Source organism: Sycon ciliatum, chromosome 4 (assembly GCF_964019385.1).
Source record: "Sycon ciliatum chromosome 4, ocSycCili1.1, whole genome shotgun sequence".
Lineage (NCBI taxonomy): Eukaryota > Metazoa > Porifera > Calcarea > Leucosolenida > Sycettidae > Sycon > Sycon ciliatum.
In genome coordinates this window covers 11,678,711-11,697,331 of record NC_088646.1, presented here as the reverse complement: position 1 = coordinate 11,697,331, position 18,621 = coordinate 11,678,711, and the positions used below count along the sequence as shown (strand labels likewise).

General features: G+C 46.8%; 3 protein-coding genes across 3 annotated transcripts; 2 read left to right on the top strand and 1 right to left on the bottom strand.

Moving 5' to 3' along the window:
- Positions 1 to 452: 452 nt before the first annotated feature.
- Positions 453 to 2,840, top strand: LOC135814488 (arfaptin-1-like). The gene has a single exon (XM_065327611.1). The coding sequence runs from the start codon at positions 1,166 to 1,168 to the stop codon at positions 2,195 to 2,197; it is 1,032 nt and encodes a 343-aa protein (XP_065183683.1). The 5' UTR covers positions 453 to 1,165; the 3' UTR covers positions 2,198 to 2,840.
- Positions 2,841 to 4,186: 1,346 nt separating this feature from the next.
- LOC135814487 (traB domain-containing protein-like) lies at positions 4,187 to 9,623 on the bottom strand. Its single transcript, XM_065327610.1, has 9 exons — positions 9,430 to 9,623; positions 9,184 to 9,323; positions 8,195 to 8,347; positions 7,065 to 7,175; positions 6,832 to 6,882; positions 6,233 to 6,321; positions 5,764 to 5,951; positions 5,382 to 5,484; positions 4,187 to 4,925 (listed from the first exon to the last, which is right to left on the bottom strand). The coding sequence occupies exons 1-9, from the start codon at positions 9,524 to 9,526 to the stop codon at positions 4,754 to 4,756; spliced, it is 1,104 nt and encodes a 367-aa protein (XP_065183682.1). The 5' UTR covers positions 9,527 to 9,623; the 3' UTR covers positions 4,187 to 4,753.
- Positions 9,624 to 9,834: 211 nt separating this feature from the next.
- Positions 9,835 to 17,869, top strand: LOC135814485 (succinate-semialdehyde dehydrogenase [NADP(+)] GabD-like). The gene is made up of 9 exons (XM_065327608.1): positions 9,835 to 10,316; positions 12,256 to 12,339; positions 12,694 to 12,867; positions 13,390 to 13,506; positions 14,265 to 14,411; positions 15,080 to 15,379; positions 15,722 to 15,891; positions 16,258 to 16,337; positions 17,167 to 17,869. The coding sequence occupies exons 1-9, from the start codon at positions 9,999 to 10,001 to the stop codon at positions 17,385 to 17,387; spliced, it is 1,611 nt and encodes a 536-aa protein (XP_065183680.1). The 5' UTR covers positions 9,835 to 9,998; the 3' UTR covers positions 17,388 to 17,869.
- The last annotated feature ends 752 nt before the right edge of the window (positions 17,870 to 18,621 follow it).

The following is an 18,621-nucleotide window of genomic DNA, read 5'->3' as shown; positions in this document are numbered from 1 at the left end:
CCCGCTCCTCATCTTTCAAATGAGCATTTTTCATGGAACAAGCAAAGTAGAGATCGCGATTGTCGTAACATTTCTGACGATCCTTTCGTGCTGGTGCTGCCATTGTCAGTAGCTATACGAACTACTCGGGTTGTTACTGATAGATACAAACTTCAAGGAGTTGAAGGGTGTTTGAAAAACAAAAAGATCTTCTTATTACATATCGTCAAAACTCACTCCGGCACATGGCAGTCAGTACGAGAACATCTACTTGACTTTATTTTCGAATTATTTCATACTCAATCGCTTATTTTCTCGTGCGGGATGACGTAATGATTATGGATTGGGATTTGGGACGGACTCGGTCGGTAGCCGCTACAGTAGGCGCTACATACATCGTATCAGTACATACGTATAATTTAATAATTATATACATGCGCTAGGTATTTTTTATGTCAGATTGATGAAAAAGAAGGCTCGTTTGCTAAACCCCAGATAGACCTCCCTCCGGGAGCTCCATTCAGGCATTCTGCGAGTAGATGCCAGGTTTTGGCGGAGCGGGTGGGCTTGGATCTGCTCAAGTCTCTCTTCCCTGGCGTGTGTGCTTTCAGCCTTGGCAGGAGCGCTTGTGCTCAGAAAGCATCCCGCGACTCTAGCTCTCTCGTTGCCACACTTATGCCAGGTGCCTGAGGTTTGTCCTCTGGCTCTAGCACTTACCACTAGGCACTGCTAGCTCTTCTGCACTGGCTTAGATTTATTTTTAGTTTGCTAGAAAACATTCATCAGGACTACTACTACTAGTAGTAGTATCCTCAACTCTAACTAAGGTACATGTACGGCTAGCTCTCGAGAACTGAGCGGTGACGGAGGCCACCATAAAGAAGGTTTCTTTGTTGGAGTGCCGCAGTCCCAGCCGTCTTATTCGGCTTACGTTCTTCACTAGCAAGTGCATACGCAAAGAAAGCCCTTGCCGTCTATCTGCCGTTGTGTTTCTGGTAGCGCCGAAGGTGCCCTCCTGTCTGCACATTCCGTCTCGCGAGAGCACAGATCTGTGCGTCAGCGGCTACAAGTTTCAGAGTAGTGTCGTGGACGTCTTGGCTCTATCTGTCAGGAGGAAACTACTACTTGAGTCTACTGTGACCAGTACTGTGCACCAAGTTAGGGACACCCGTTTGGCCGCTCCGGAATGATGGCGTCTGTAGGAGAGTCGTCAGCATCAGGTTCCATAATGACCGAAGAACGTGACGAGGATATCGACCTGGATGAAATTCCCGTACTTCCTGAGGGAGATGAGGGACTGCACGTGATACGCAATGGAGGTATGACGATTGGTGAGAGGCTGTGGGACTTCAAACGCTGGTCGTCTCTGCAGTTGCATTGTTCTCAGCAGTACATACTTGAATTGATGGGCAAGACCGGTCGCACTGTCGACATTCAGCTTACGGACAGGGTCGGCAAGATGCGAGTTGTCCGCGCTGTCTACATCAAGTTGCTGCAGCAGGCGGTGCGGATGCGAGCCAACTTCAAGGCAATGTCGGAAACGCAGCGCGAGCTTTCCTATTTGCTGAACGAAATGTCTTTAGCCAATTCGAAAATACCGACCGGTCTACATGGTACGATGAAGCTGACATCAGTAGCTAACATGCACATTGCTAGTCGAGAACAGCTACTTATTGCTGCTCTGGAGAGCTTCATCCATAACATCAAGACACTGATCCAGGTGGCGATTGACGATCTGTTAGCGCAGATTCCAGCGTACAAGGCAATGAGAATCGAGTATGACGCGTATCGGAATGACCTTGAGTATGTCAAGGAGGCGACGAAGGGGGCAGCAGTTGAACATCGTCGGCGAGTAGTGGGACAGGCCGAGGAAGCATTCCGCCCGCGGCAAGAGAGGTTCGGGGCGATGCGTCGTGAGTTTCTTGTTCGGGTGCGCTTCTTGGAGCAGAACGAGGCAGCGGTGGTACGCAAGCAGCTGGTATTACTGCAGAATGCCATGTGCGCATTTTACACTGGAGAAGCTGGCACATTGCACGAGTGCCTGAAGAAATTCCATATCAAAGCGCCGAAAGTACTGCATGACCCAGCCACGTCGAAACTGGCCGCTGCCGAGGAGCACCCGTTGGCACTGATTCCGTACGTTCCGCAACAGAAGGGAAATGGCAGTTCTGATAGCTCTGCAGCTCAGACGCCGTCGATATCGCCACTACCAGAGTGAGAAAACCCGCATCATTATTGCGAGGCATGATCAAATGACCTGTGTCTCTGCTATCCGTTGTCTGCCCAACTGAACTGAAGGCCTTTTTTAAGTCATATTAAACCAGGAGGGTCATTCTATGAGGAACGACTGAATCTCCTATTCCGCTATCTACCATTGCCTCAGCAGAAACCAAACATTTAGAATGATATTGATATGATGAGTACCAGTATTCTGAGATGTGTCCTAGTACTAGTAAGCAAGTCCCGTTGCATTTCACAGGTTTTTACTCAAGTCGTGCAGTCATCATGCTTATGTGCAGGACCATGCTGAAACGAAATGTTCACTATGATCGTTCTATAACTCCGGCTCATTCAGCGTTCACATGATGGTGGTGTATGCCTTGACTTCGCTGCTGTGGGCGAGTGCTGTAAATCAAGAATATTTCCTAATAAATTTGTATGCGAAGATTTCGTACATCACGGTTCATCTGAAGGCGGTGCATATGCTATGTAGCTGTACCGTAGCTCCTTTGTGCAAGTATTTTCTTCGTACTTCTGATCTCTGGCTATGCTTGATGCCACCAGTGAGCCTCGAAAGACTGATGCAATAAAAACAGTTGTGCTCGGTGAAATCCGAACCACAGTGCATATGTGGCACCCTCAACTTGCATGGCCCATGACGCCCTGGAAGTGGTAACGTTACGAATGCTGCTTGACGTACACGTCTACACGTACAGTAATCATGGTAATGTAATCGGAAGCTGGTCCAGGGCGTCCGGTTTGGACTTTGGGTCGGATGTCAGTGAGCGCAACTGTAGAAAAGGTTCTACCGTGTGCAAGAGATCGCCCCTCGCTGCACACTTTTGCTGATGTACTCTTGACACAATGCAATGGTGGTACCAAGCTACTTTAAGTAAACATGTGGGTAAGTACATGCAGCATGCATACAACTTTAAGGCCGAATCACAATACAACTTTCTGCGACGCGACAAGCGACTTGCGACACATGCGACGAGCTGCGACAGCGACACACGGTTCACAATATTCTTCATGTTTGCGACATCCTCATGCAGAAGTAGTACTGTGCACTGCACGTGCACCCAGGGTCGAAACTGTACTCCATTTGTGTATGTCGCGTGTCGCAAAAGTTGAACTTTCTTCAACTTCTGCGACAGGTGCATTGCGACAGCTTGCGACAGGCAGTTTCTTGTCGCAAATCGCGTGTCGTGCCGCAGAAAGTTGTATTGTGAATCGGGCTTTAGTGTTGAACTTTTTATAAAGGCTGTGTTTACATGAGAAATTTCAACCCGGGTCGAGTTCACCCCGGGTTGAAGTCTGTACAATAGACAAAAGAGGTGAGCGTTTACATGAAGACAGTTGACCCGGGTGAAATACTGATATGCCGCCAAAAAGTCCACTTCTAGAGTCCTGTATGGTCACGTGAATCCTTTCGCGCGAAATTTGCATCTGCAGTGCTGTTCAAACCTGGCGCGAGATACGCACAGAAGTACGATTTTCTTGACCCGGGTTGATTTCAACCCGGGTCAAGCGCAATGCGTCATGTAATTGCGCCATTCATTTTGTGTACATGGCGGGTTGAAATCTGACCCGGGTCGAACTCAACCTGGGTTGAAACGCTTCATGTAAACACAGCCTTAGTACCGTAAATGTCCGTGAATAAGTACGCACTTACTTTCGAATTTAGTGGCCAGACCCGTAATAACTTTCGGGCACCAACTAACTTCCGGATTTGATTTGTGTGTAGTGGAGAAGTCATTTTACATGTACATGTACATGTTACGTGCTACGCGCTGCATGTGCGGTCCGTACCGGTAATTATTTCGGGCAGTATGTTTATCGGGCTGAACTTTACTTCAAGAGACAAAGTGAAACGGATGGAGGGGGTATCTTTTTATGGAGGGGTATTTATTCCGGGCGGATACTTATTTACGGACTTTTATGGTATCATTCCAGACACCGACACAAGTTCAGGCAAAACAAGCACAGGGAATGAGAAGAGCAGATTTGCTCACTGGTATTTCAACAGAGTGAAGGCAAGTACGTACCAACACAGAGCATTCCATTCTCCTTAATATAAATATAAATACACATCGGTGCTTCAGGTGTGAACTGGGGACCAATCATTTGGATCATCACTGGAAAAGCGGATTGAGTAGCATTCCTAAAAATTGATTTCAAAAAACTATTGAAAGCCAATGATTACCAAAGTCTCTAACAAAAAATGTGTTATCACGGAGTAAAAAACTGACATGGGGCAAAACTAAAGGCTACAGTAAGTAGGCAGTCAGCAGAATAGTTTAGAAGACATACATAATTTCATGGGCTTTGTACACCTGAGCGCTTCCCAGCACCAACAGCAACTGCTGATAAAATGAATGGCAGTGAGCTATTACACATGTCAGCGCATGAACTGTACCCACAGACCACACACACATACACCGGGACTACTTCAAGAGCATTGTATTATAAGAGATTTCAAAACGCCGACCTAATGACAGGTCGGAGGTGCCTATGAGACTAATAGTTTCATACATCAGACAGCTATCTATTCACGTCATCTAACCATGAGCCTTGTGATATTCCCGTAGAGTGAAGATGCCCAGCCGATTGCAACAGCCGGCATGAATCTACGGCCAACTCGATAGGCACCGTAGAAAACGAGGCCGTAGAACGCTGTTCTTTTCGTATATACCCATAACCTTGATGCAGGGACAGGCCGGGGAACGCTGCAGACAAAGCAAAAGTAATACTGGTATGAACACCATGCATGACATGTAACCAATAACATGGTGCTTGCCAAAAGTCCACGCCTGATATGAAAGTGCATAAGCAGCAATTGAATGAACTTACTACAGCCCAGTGACAACGCACTCCTTCTTCCAAGACTGCCAGGCAGGAAGGATACAAAGTGTGTGTGTGTGTGTGTGTGTGTGTGTGTGTGTGTGTGTGTGTGTGTGTGTGTGTATACAGTGCTGCTCAATGAAATCCGACCAAGCGAGTCAATGCCAATCGGGTCGCTGTGCAGTCCTATACCCGTGAACACTGGGATAGGAACTGGTGCAAGGTGGAAACTTGACTCACACGGTTGGATTTCATTGAGCAGCACTGTACGCATAATGCGGTACAGAAGAGAGGCTCAATGTTGAATGATGGCACAATGACTGTACACCCTGCAAACTCACCTTGCTAGCTCTCGAATATTGGTGATTGGCTCGTAGAAGTACTGGGAGATTCCTTTGGCATGTCCAATACCGACTACCGCCACAATGACAGGTGCTTCACCATCTACAGGTCCACAATAAAAGGAAATTGCTGACATACTGAACATGCACACATTATGATTATATTGATTCTTAGCAACACACCCCTTTCACAATTCATGACAGTAGGGTTGCAGAAAAACAGCACCCTCTGTAAGTACATGCAGATCGCATTACAAGTTACAACTGCTCCCAGCCAGCACACATTATGCTGAAGGAGGCTTTCACAACAAACGAGTTGAATAACGAATATGAGTACAAAGCTATGAAAGTAAACAAGGGTAAGGGGTAGCAGACAACCTACCAAACTTGACAACGTTATTGCCATATTCCCGTTGCGGCTGTTGACGACACAGGCACTGCAATTGAAACGCCATGTAGCGATCTCTCTCGTTCACAAGAACTTCCACCACCGTCGGAAACTGCTCGCCGAGCTCAACCAGCAGCTTCTCGAGGAGGTCCTTGTTCTTGTACTCCTCTACATCCTCTGGCCTGTAGAAATATCAAACAAACCAGGTCACATGTACTGCATGATAGACCAACGACGCAACAAACCCAAAGCTGTGCAACTGTCACATCAACTTCAGCACGTGTCTTTGCAAAGGAAAGGCTTGTAATGTATGGGAAATAAGCGAATTACAGACACGCAGGCCTAGAAAAGAAGAGCAGCAACATACTGTACTTATAGAATGGTTTTTCGCTCAGCCCCACCACAGATCACATGAACAATGAGCACTACAAAAAAATGGCAAAGGGTATGCACATTTACTTACGTTACGTTGATCTCAGTTCTAAGGATGTGAAAAAAGAGACGGATCTTTTGAAATGCGGATAACTGACCAAGAAGCCGGGAAAATGTCACCTGAAGAGAGAGAGAGAGAGAGAGAGACACACACACACACACACAGACAGAGAGAGAGAGACAGACAGACAGACAGACAGAGAGAGACAGACACAGAGAGAGAGACAAAGAGAGACAGGCAGAGAACACACAAAAGCATAACTAACATCATTTAAACAGAGTACTTGTACGAGAAAAACACATACACGTGCACACCCTCCCCCACAATACTAAAGACAGTAAAGTCATCAACCGATTAAAAATGCAGACAAATTATACTGCACTTCACTGGCTGAAGTACAGTGAATAATTTGGATGGACTAGTTAAGGCTCAACATCGCTTATTATACTCCGGATACGAAAAGTGATATATCAAGTGTACCTTAGGTGGCCCAAATTATGCCCGAAGGTGGGGACGGGGCATTGCACTCCTGGAAATATGGTACATTGGCATTCATCTTGCCTAGTATGTATACTAGCACACAACAAATTTTGAAGTATGGCTGCATGTCAGATTTTAAAATCACTTACTTGTATTGGACGATCTCCAAGATGAAAACGACAATGGGGAATTTTCTTTGCCTAAAAAACCAAACAGCAGAGCCATGTATATGTAGTATCAGTCAATGCATCCGTTACATCTACATGAATTATGACAATTGTGCCATGCCCTCTAAATCGTCATCAAAGAAGCAAGTTAGCCTGTAAATCTCCACAACTAGAAATCAATCAGGTAGTGAGCAAGCAGCAGCATCACTTCCTACCGCTATGTATCCAGCTCTGAACTCTCCTCCGGCCATGCGACCAAGCCGGGCAGATAGTCTCCGAGTCAATCGCGTCAAAAAGTATTGGAAACAGCCTTGCACGGCACCCTTCTGCAACACAAACACATAATAAAACATAACAAGAAACCTGATTAGGGGCTATCCGGCATTATCGATAATTTTCACGAAACGAAAAAGTTTAGTTAGGACCCTCCCCCACCCACCCACCCACCCTGGACGAAAAATAGATTGACTTGACAGCAAGAATGCCTTGAGGTCTCACATATCAATCTTTTTCATAACGAAACTCCCCTTGACCCACCCACCCATAAACGAAACTTTTTCTCTTCGTGTAAAAGATCGATAATTATGGACGGCCCCTTACACTAAAATGTACTGTACGGTACTGCACACGTACTAGCATCCGTCCACAACACAAAACATAACAAAAAACCAATTACACTACATGCACGGTACTACACGTACTAGAACTTCGGTCATCATCATCATAACTAGTCTAGATTCAAGGCGAGAGAGGTGCAAGCAGAATTCTTGTCTTGTTCCATGCCCGTGTCCACAGCGATGATACACTCTCTGCAGTGATTATGCATGTCTGAAAAAGCAAGGTCAGCCAGTCTAGAGCTGGGGAGTTCTTATCTTTCAGGTTATACTTGCCACAGTTAATACTCAATTGATGATTGTGAGACTACACAACCAAGAGTGTGCAGCTCCTATCTTGAGCTGTAATGGACTCTCCACGGAAGAACGGTTTTATAATTTTTTTTATTGCGCCATTTTTCAGCAGAAGTATGATCAAGTGTGGATGCCTTTCTGTGCTTCCCATGTAAATAAGTTGTCAGTTCATCAGCTTCAGGACACATGGATGTACCCTCCACCATTCTGCATCGACTACTGTATTCGTGGTGTACAAGGTCTTTGCATTTTTGGGTCTCTGGCTACAGATGGTGGTATTAGTGACCCAACTGGACGGGGAAAGACCAATGTCATAAAAAAATCCGCCGTGGACTGATGATAGATTGTCGAGTTGCACACAGGTTATGTACTCTTGATGGTTGTAACGTACTTTTTCTAGCCTGCTTGTCCCGGCCGTTCTTTGCAGCACTTCTTACCTGCTCTATAAAGCGTCTCATCAAGTCCCAACTGCCGGCCGAGTCTGTATCTGCCTCTGCAGCATTCACCTCCTCATCAGTGAGCTGTAGAAGAGAACTACGCGACTCACATATCTCCAGCATGAGTATATCCGGCTGACACAGCTGCATTGTCTATGCAACAGAACAAACAGGACACACATACAAGAAGTACTTGAGAACTGCATTTAAAACCCAATGGTACACATGACTATACTCTGGTCTGGGATCATTCTTTTTAAGAAAATAGGGAATAGGATATCGACACACACAATGCCCACTTAACTCTTTCCCCTACGACTACTGTACAGGAATTTGCAATCCATAACATGTTTTCCAAGTAGCAGAGTGAATGGGTAGCTCGACGGATGTCATGTGTGTGTGCGTTAAAATTTGTGGGTGCACATCCAGTGCATATGAAAGTTTGCGTGCTTCTCTTGCGACGGGCGTATACATGGTGTGTGCGTGTATGTGCATCGTAGTGTTGTGTAAAAAAGCAGGTGCTTACGGCCGTATAAGCCGGGGTTCACGCCATGTTGAATTCAGATTATGCTTCTATTCGAAAACTGCGTCTACGTATCGCACGCTTTGCCCCTTGCATGCAGTGATGCATCCCCTCACTGTGGACTACAGTCTACTGGTACAGTGTACAGGGGAGTACTGTCACACATGCACTGTGCAAGGCTTCTATTCAAACCGTGCTTCTGTGTCAAGGCGCGCTTCGAAAATTTGCCTTCTATTTGATTATTCAAGTCATACTTCTATTATGGGACATGCTTTTATACGCGACATTACAGTATGTGCGTGTGGATGGTGGTGTGCGTGTGTGTGTATGTGTATGTGTGTGTGTGGTCAATGGTGTGAGTGCGTGCGTGTGTGGGTATCTCAACGTACATGATTGTACAGGCATAATACGTAGATGAATGAACCAATGAACATTATTTTACTGCAGAACATTCATTGCAATGTACCTTTGTGACATCATCACAGCTCTCAGGGCTGAAGTGGGCAGTTCCTACCAGGAATACACGAGCCCCCTTCGACGTCTTGAGCACAGTTACAGTTTTAGGCAGGTCCGCCTCGCAAATGTCACCTCTCAGCAATAACGGTACTGAAGAACGACATTTAAAATTAAACAAGATCGAAAGAAAGTAGAAGTAAGTAAGCAGGATCAAATGTGTCGCCTACAGCCTCTACGTCCTAACTGCTATTTATACCTCCGCTGTCCGTTTCATATTCCCGAGGAACAAACGATGCTGCTGAGGTTTCTGCAGCTGTTTGTGGGGAGACTGCTGTTTCCTTGTTAGAAGCCATCGCATACACAGTCGTCGAACTACAACACAGTTCCTTTCAAAGTTTCATCGTTTCAAACAAAACATCCCTCTGCTGTTGCCTGTTTTCAACACATCTTTGCACAATAGTTGAACTGAGAAAAAAAAGCTTTCAAACAACAATGATGTTACGTCATGAGAGTGGTCACCGTACCGTACCGACTCACCGTGGCGCCGGCGCGGCGCCGCATCCGTGGACAAAGAAGTTTAAAAGTACGAAACACCTTCAAAAAGGAAAAAGAATAATCAGATCTACGAAGAAGATTGTGAGTTTCAGCGTTGCAATGAGAATAAAGGCAGCTGGGCACTCTCGAGCGCTCAAAGGAAGCGAGCCGGCCCGGCTAGGCTGAGAGGAAATAAAAGCCGATAGAGACAGTGTTAGACTTGGTCACTGCGTACTGCTGTACTGGCTGGTCGTTGGTTCTGGAGATCTTGTACCAAGTACTGGAGTAAAAATGTGGCGAGTGGGAAGTTATAGTGTTTCACTGCGAAGCAACGTTGTTTGCTCCCTTCGGCAATGGCACTATCACGAAGCACGGACCATGAGCACCAGGCCAACTGTTCCTAGTTGGGTACCCACTGAGTGCGATACAAATGCGAAATGCCTTCTGGACAACAGTAGCACAAGTCGGCCAAGCAGCAGCTTTCCTGTCACTGATCCATCCAGTGGTCAGGAGATTGCACATGTTGCTGACTTTACAGCCGATGATGCCACTGCTACTGTAGAACGTGCTACAATTGCCCAGAGGAGCTGGGCATTTCTTCCCATGGCTGTAAGAGGACATAATATCACCATCACCAGTGGTATTTAGTACATACTGGTATCAGTGGTAATAGTCCTGTTATATGGTGGATACCAGCATGACATGCAGACCGTACTTCAAAGTGCCATGCACACATGTATACATCTATAGTATACATCTATACACGTACAACTGCTGCTGCATATAAATACTGTAGAATCCTAATAGGATCAGCCTATCCATCTACAAGCCCATGCCCTCTCATAGGCCCAGGTGAAAGGTGCACAAAACGAGTCATCAGTGTACAGGCCCATGAGCGTACTTGAATGCGCAGGATTTAGTATTATTATTAGTTTTATTTAGTATTAGCAAGAGTAAATAAGCTCCCAAGAATGTGCAACTCTGCGTATACATGTATGGGTCTCTGACGGCAAAGAAACTCACACCACGTGTTCCAAGTACAACGTAGGCCAGCATAAACGCAGTCCGGATATCTGCCATGATCATACTGATGACTCACATAAGCTGTGTAGGTTTCTGTGCTATTTGTTACTACTCCGCTGCTCACTAAAAACAGGCTGGGAACGTGCAGCGAGAACACGTTGTACATCATGTGATGTGAGTTTTCGCCATCGGCGGACCCCATAGTAAGGATATTGAGAATTGCACACTCTTGGGAGCTTATTTACTCTTGATATCAGGGGCCGTTTACATGAGAAAAATAAGCCCGGGCTTATTCAACCCTTGGCTTACGATAAGCCCGCCTTGATCAGTCACCCAGTCATTTTAGAGCGCGCGTTTACATGGTTAGGCGGGCTTATTCAGCTCGCCCCGAGCTGAACTAGCCCTACCCTTGACCCCCGAGCTTATCCAACCCCCAGGGCTTATTTTGTCATGTAAACGGTCAAGAAGGGCTTATAAGCGAGTTTTTCCGTATTTTCGATTTTGCCTCGTGAACCTGAGAGAATGTGGCCGTGGACAGTGCGTCTCTTTTATTTATTTCTTGGTATGTTTTCTTCTGGTTTTTGTCCAGTGGAAGGTCCTAGCCCATCCTTCACCTTCTCGAAAAATAAGTGACAATTGGAAAGGCAGTAGAAACCTGAGCCGGCATTTCTTGATCCAAATTTCATCAAACACGAACATTTACCACTGCGTTCATGTGCGATTTGAAAAATATAATGCGCGCAGAACTCGCAGTCACTCACCTGAACTCAGCCCCGTACAACCGTCATGTAAACGGTTGAAAAATAAGCCCGAGGCGAATAAGCCCGGGCTTATTTTCCTCATGTAAACGGCCCCTCACTTGTTATTCATAAGGTTGGGAGGGGGGGGGGGGGGGGGTTGAAACGGGGAAGTCTGATGAAAAAAATGGTAATATACTTCCTAAATAGTGGTAGCGTCTTCGGCGATACTTTTTATAGGAAAGGTGTTTGTTCACCACACTGGAGCTCGTGCATTTCCACCGACTTGACTTGACTGGCTCACGACTGCCAACCAGAGCGCACAGGAAGTCCCTCGAACCTTCAACTCTGCGAACCTGCTAGAAAGCACCTCTGCTCTCGAGCTCTGGATGGCAGTCGTGAGTCATCCAAGTGTCCAGTCAAGTCGGCGGGAAAGCGCGAGCTCCAGTGTGGGGAGCGAACCCTTTCCTATAATACATGTATACTTACTAAAATCCTGGAAACTAAAATGTGATCGCCTTCAAAAAGAGCAAGTTTCAGGCTTCTCACAAGCAACATTTTCACATGTAACTGAAGCCCGTCCAGTGACCGCTTTGAATCAGAGAAGCCCACTGGCTTATCCGTGTTGTTCTATGGGTACATGCTTTTCAAGTAACAGTTATACGTGCGCGTTCGGTTAGAAAATCACATGCACAGCCAGTCAGGGTGTAGGTGGACTGTTGTCTTGGAGACGATCATGTGCTCACCAGTTTTACTGTACATGTACTTGATCACTGTGCCCTGTACAGCAAAGATCGAATGTTCTCATGCAATGGCACAAGAACATCATGGAGCGTAGGCAGGAGCTTGCGTCGCTGATCGTGTTGGAAATGGTAAGGTAGCTTCGCACACCGTACCTATTCTAGCGTATCCCGTACTGCATAGTCTTGGCATGCATGGGGGAAACTTGCGCAGAGTGAGCGGGTGCATGCTTGCATTGAGCAGCATGAAATTCAGGGGTTAAATCACACCCTTGTTGTTGAGTGCACATGCTCTTTGACTTTCCCTCAGCAGTGTAAACTCACAGCATGGTACACTGTATCAGTTTCCTTTGCCTTTTCGCTCAAAAACTCTCATGGAATCATGAAGCTGCAGGATGCCTCACCCCTATTACCTAAATTACACTTGCCACCACTGTAGTACATGTATAGCGCTTTTGGTTTATGACATTTCCTGTGCTTGTGCAGGGCAAACCTCTCGCCCAAGCGTTGGGGGAGGTTGACTACGGCGCTTCGTTCATCCAGTACTATGCCGAGCAGGTGAAGAGGCTTCACGGTGAGATCATACCCGACCCTCGCAGCAATCAACGTAAGCTACTGCTGCAGTGGGAGCCGCTCGGTGTGGCTGGCCTCATCACGCCGGTTAGCTGCCTAGTCGAGAAGTTTGCCTTTATTTGATAACAAACTGGGTGTCGGAAACTGGGTGATGCACGGGGATGAAGAGCTCGTTAGCTGCCTAGTACGAAGTACATGTACTACTACATGTACTACTACTAGTGCCATTGCATGCATGTTTCCACTACTTTACACTGCAATGCTACTTTGTTCCCACAGTTTTTATTGGCAGAATGTGTAACTATGTGCCAATGTTGCAATAGTGTACCGTATCTGTGAATGTGTTGACACAAGTTGTTGCTGGTTTTCATGCACATTTCTGATGTGCTTTAGCTGCTCAAAATCAAGAGCAATCACAGTACGCCCTGACTGCTGCATAACAATATGACATGTTGACAGTTGTGTCTGAAGATAGTTGAACTAGGTTGCTCTAAGTCATCATGTTCTGGGTTATAGTAAACACATGCGTACTAATTTCCTTGATCTGTTGCTTAATGTGGTGTGTGCTCTTTTCTCCTCCACTTTTCTCCTTGCTCGTGAACTGCTCAGTGGAACTTCCCGATTGCGATGATAACAAGAAAGGCAGCATCGGCTCTTGCTGTCGGATGCACTACAGTTTTGAAGCCCAGTGAAGACACGCCACTGTCTGCAATGGCCTTAGCTGAGGTATGAGATTCAATCGTCCCATCTTGTCTTGACTGCGGGAAATACATACCTACATATAGTACATACATACAGTAAGACCTGTCAAGGCAACCACTCGGATAAGGCGACCACCTGTCCTAGAAGACCACTGTAACCAAGACCAAGGGATGCTGTTTCCAGTCGAATGACCCTGCATAAGGAGACCACCTGGTAACAGAGACCACGTTTTGAAGGTGCCTTGAACGGTTCTCTTAGACAGGTTTCACTGTTGTAGGGTTAGTCCTCTGCTCACACAATGCCCTGAAACTAGAGTAGCAGCAATAAAGCCTTGCCCCCACCTTATATGTACCTAGTACCTAGTGTGTTTTCGCAGTTGGAGCACTCTGACTTTGATGCTTCAAGCTTTGTTGTTCACTAGACTTCATTGAAATCGGTTGGGCCAGTCACTCTTAGCTCCGCGGGTGAGACCCAACAGAGTCAAAACCGGAGATTGAGTTTCTAGTGCATGTAGTGTGCCATGGTCCCATGCCATGCGATCCGCACTCCGGCATCTTCTGTGTAACTTGCTACCCCAATAATCTTAGCATCTGGCCATATCCAATGCCTACCTAACAGAAGACATGTAAGAGTAGGGGATCCTGGGTGACCCTGGGAACACCTGACAATGGGTCACTCCAAACCCTGCTTTAATATAAGATGTAAACATCAGCTACAGTGTTGACATCAGAAAGATTCACCAAATAAACAATTGTTTGATTGTTCTTTGTTCTTTTGCTTAGCTCTGGTCAATAATTCCTGATTCACCAGCTGGAGTATTCAATGTAGTACCGTGTTCACGGGCCAGGGCAGCTGAAGTCGGATCTGTTCTATGCACACATGATGCTGTTGGAGCAGTGTCAGTAACTGGATCCACCAGAACGGGCAAGGTGCGCATCTGTACCTTCATGTGTGTGTGTGTGTGTGTGTGTGTGTGTGTGTGTGTGTGTGTGTGTGTGTGTGTGTGTGTGTGTGTGTGTGTGTGTGTGTGTGTGTGTGTGTGGTGTGTGTGTGGTGTGTGTGTGTGTGTGTGTGTCTTGCACCAACTGTCAGCGTTCATTTAAATCGGCTGCGGGTCTCAAGCGTCACCGTTGTGGAACCTGTCCAAAGCGCCCTACTGTGGCTGAACGCCAACAATTCAAGTTTCACTGCCAAGTTTGCCACAACCGACGGTTCCGGAGGCGGCAAGATCTGGAACGCCACTTGGAGCATTGCCTTCCTCCCCCCTAACCTCTCTGACAGTACCTCCCATCTGGGAGCGGCGTGGCCAATCCTGGCAGCTGTCAATAGTAGTAGTAGTAGTAGTAGTAGTAGTAGTAGTAGTAGTAGTAGTAGTAGTAGTAGTAGTGTGTGTGTGTGTGTGTGTGTGTGGTGTATGTCCACGATGGGAATCTGAATCCAGTTCCACTTTCTTGGACATAAACTCACCCGGGCCTGTCTACATAGGTGATATCATGGTGTATGTCGCCGTAGGAATTCTACTTCAAGACTTTGTTTTCGCCTTGGCGTGCATTTTCACTGTTTCCTGTATCTGCTGCCTGGATGTTTTGTGGCCCAGATCGTCATGCAGCAGTCTGCGTCCACACTCAAACGGATGTCTCTAGAGCTAGGTGGCAATGCTCCACTGATCGTTTTTCCCAGTGCTAACATGGACCTGGCAGTGGCTGGATGCATGGCAACCAAGTTCCGTAACTCTGGCCAAACGTGCATTTGTGCCAATCGAATCTACGTCCATGAAGCCGTGTATGATGAATTCGTGGAGAAGCTCTCCGATAAGATCCATCAGCTGAAGACAGGTGATGGGTTCGAGCAGGGTGTGGATATTGGTCCTTTGGTTAATGAAAGAGCTGTGGAGAAGGTAAGGAGAAAGCCAGCACTGGTATTGTAGTTACTGCTGTCCTTGGTGTGGGTCTTGTCGGTGTTGTTGTTGATGGTGGTGGGGTGGTTCTACTGTTGCATCTCTGTCTGCTGGTGCAGGTGCTGTTGGTGATGGTGGTGTGGGTTGTTCTTGTTCTTGTTTGCAATGGTTCACTCTATGCTTTTTTTTGTAGGGGGGGGGGGGGTGATTGCAGTAATCTGCTTTAGATACAGGCTTGTGAGGCTGTAGCAACAATGCATTTGGATGTGTACTGTTGTACTGCCATACTGACTGTGCTTGGGTGCTTCTGTTTCCGTTCCTCACATTTGCTATATTGCCTAGATTGAAGCCTTGATGAAAGAGTCTGTTCGAACTGGAGCTCAAGTGCTGATTGGCGGCGAGAGGGCCGAGAAAGGCTCATGCTTGTTTCAACCAACACTGGTCACGAATGTGACATCCAGCACAGCCTGTGCGAGAGAGGAGATTTTCGGCCCCGTTGCATCTATCATCAAGTAGGTACTAGTACCCTGCATTTTCAAGTAGCTTACTGTGGCGCTACCTCGTGAATATTTGGTATAACTACTGCATCGACGCTTCTTTGCCCTTTGTATGTTGAAGCTCGACTTCTTTGGCCCGGAATGGTCAACGAGCTATATTTTGGCCTTCTCACTTTGCACACTCACCCCAGTGGCTGATGGTTCGTCTGACCCTCTGCATGATACAGGCGAACACCCACCCACATATGGAGCTGACTGGGTCTCTCTCTCTCTCTCTCTCTCTCTCTCTCTCTCTCTCTCTCTCTCTCTCTCTCCTTCTCCCTCTCCCTCTCCCTCTCTCTTTCCTTGTTCCATTCTGCCTGCATCTTTGATTTCTCGCAGGTTTGGAGAGGGTATGAGCTTGCGTGAGAGCGAGGAGAATGTATTACAGCAAGCGAATGCTGGCACAGCCGGACTAGCTGGTATGTAGAATGCCGTCGTTGCGAGTAGTTTTTGTGCGGCTGTGTACTGTCATGTCTTGGCCTGACGGTGTCTTGGTCTGAACACACACCTACCAATCCGGTCTCAGTTTGGTGGTACATGTATCATTCATTGTAAGCCGGACACTAGTCCTGAATTGATTGATGATCAGGCTGCATAAAGCTGCATACAGCAGCTGCATGTGTTGCTCTGGTGACATGGTCATCAGTGTAGTACTAGTATCTAATTGCACTCGCGATTCCAGGGTACGCCCTGGGTGGAAATAAATTGCTAGAACCTCGTAAGGTGCCAACTGTTACCATTTTTGGAGATGCTTTGACAACCCAACAACAAGGATACGGAAGATATGACTTTCAGCACCTGTCGATATTACTGTTTCGCTGAGGCATCCCCAAACATACATACAGAAAGAAACCTCCAGTGACCGCGAAGCCCTGGAAAGAACTGAGAAAGGGCCCGGCCACATTCCACCCTGGTGTCCTTAGATCTGTTTTGCTGAAAATCGGGTGGTCAAGGTTGGTGAAAAGGAATGAAACACGCCCCTCTCAACCCCTGTTGTGTTCGATGTAAAAGCTCTTGAAACAATCATGATTAACGTCTCGAGAAATCCTTTTGGTTAGTTTTCAATCGCATCCATGATCTTTCAATCTCATGTGTTTTTTCTGTTGGATTGGTCACTACACCCCATAAGATGCTTTTTACCACTACCCCAAGGTACTAAGAGGAACATAAACTTCTAGTGAATGATATATGAATCAAGATAACGCTGACCATTGTCGTGCTGTTATTCTTGTTTTGCACCTCATGCAGCATACTTCTTCACGGAGGACTACCGGCAAATGTGGCGTGTGTCACAGCGCCTCCAGTATGGCATTGTTGGTGCCAATGAGGCAGCAGTCACAATGGACGTTGCACCATCCAGCGGCCGCAAGGAGTCTGGCCTCGGTTCGGAAGGGTCCCACCACGGCTTCAGTGACTATGTGGAGATCAAGTATATTTGCATGGGTGGCAACTTTGATATGAGCAAGTAGGTGAGAAGGTGCTGCTATCAACGTACATGTACGTGGATCTAGTCATGTTTGTCTGTCAGGGCTAGTCCCCAGATTGAGTGGCAATGGATTATTTTCACTCTGCCTTCCATGTTTAGCAGCAAACAAAGGGGGCCACATAACTAAACTTACTAGTGGTATGAAATCAGTGAATCACGCTCTCCTACCTTGTTCACTACCAGCTAGCAGTTATTTCACAATGTTCACATTCGTATTTTTTTGTTCACTGCTGCCTGAGATTTTCCAGTGCTTCCCAGTCATCAGCTAGGATGCTATTTCTTTTTTCTTCTTTTTTTTCCGTGTATCCCACTTTTCCGGGTTAGTTTTGTAGGGTTTCTGTCATGCACGGAAGTTGTCATGTGTCTCTTATCAGAGTAACTTCGTCTTGTTTAGATGTCTTGTGTTCACTATGACTTGACTTTTATCTTATTTTAGAATCAATAAATTTGTTCCTTGAATTAGAATCACTTTCACATGCGGCTTACTGGGAGATCATGTGGCATACTGGTGTGTTTTGCATTCACCCATTGTCTCATTTGCAATCAAATACAGTACGAGGGTGCTTTCAAGTTCTCAATCAAATTGGTTCCTTGACTGTACTGAGTACTGCCTGGAGGAGATTTGGCTGGTGTGCAATGCTGTGGGGTTTCTGCACAGTGCTAACCTTAATAATGTGGCGCTGCAGGGTCGCCACGTGTCTTGCACTGCTCGACGCTGGCTTTCTGAAGTTTCTGGCCACCCCTGCATGCCGTGTAGTGCGTTGGGCAGTCCATAGGTGTAAGTAAGGACTTATGTCCACGGAGATGAACACCTGGTGCACAGTCCAACCCAACAATATTGGCTAGTGGAACTATGGACTCACTCCCTGCTATGGACTCACTCCCTGCTGGGGACGAGTCCATCATGATTTCTCTTGAAAGCGGCTGTCGCACGTGCATATCTAGTTGCAGTGCACCGGACACTGTGCCCGGGGGAAGCAGTCTGCATTTAGTTGGCCTACACAGCACTCCACACGGTGTCCAAGGGAGTTTTGGGTAGGGTTTTGATTGGGGGTAGTCCCCGGACAGTGGTCGATGCAATATCACGGTACTAGCAAGAGTACAGTGCATAACCCCCAGGGGTTATGTACTCTTGGTACTAGGAAGAGTGCACACTCCCCCCCCCCCCCCCGGCCCCCCGTTTACGGTATGTACCAGATGTACTCTACCAGTACACT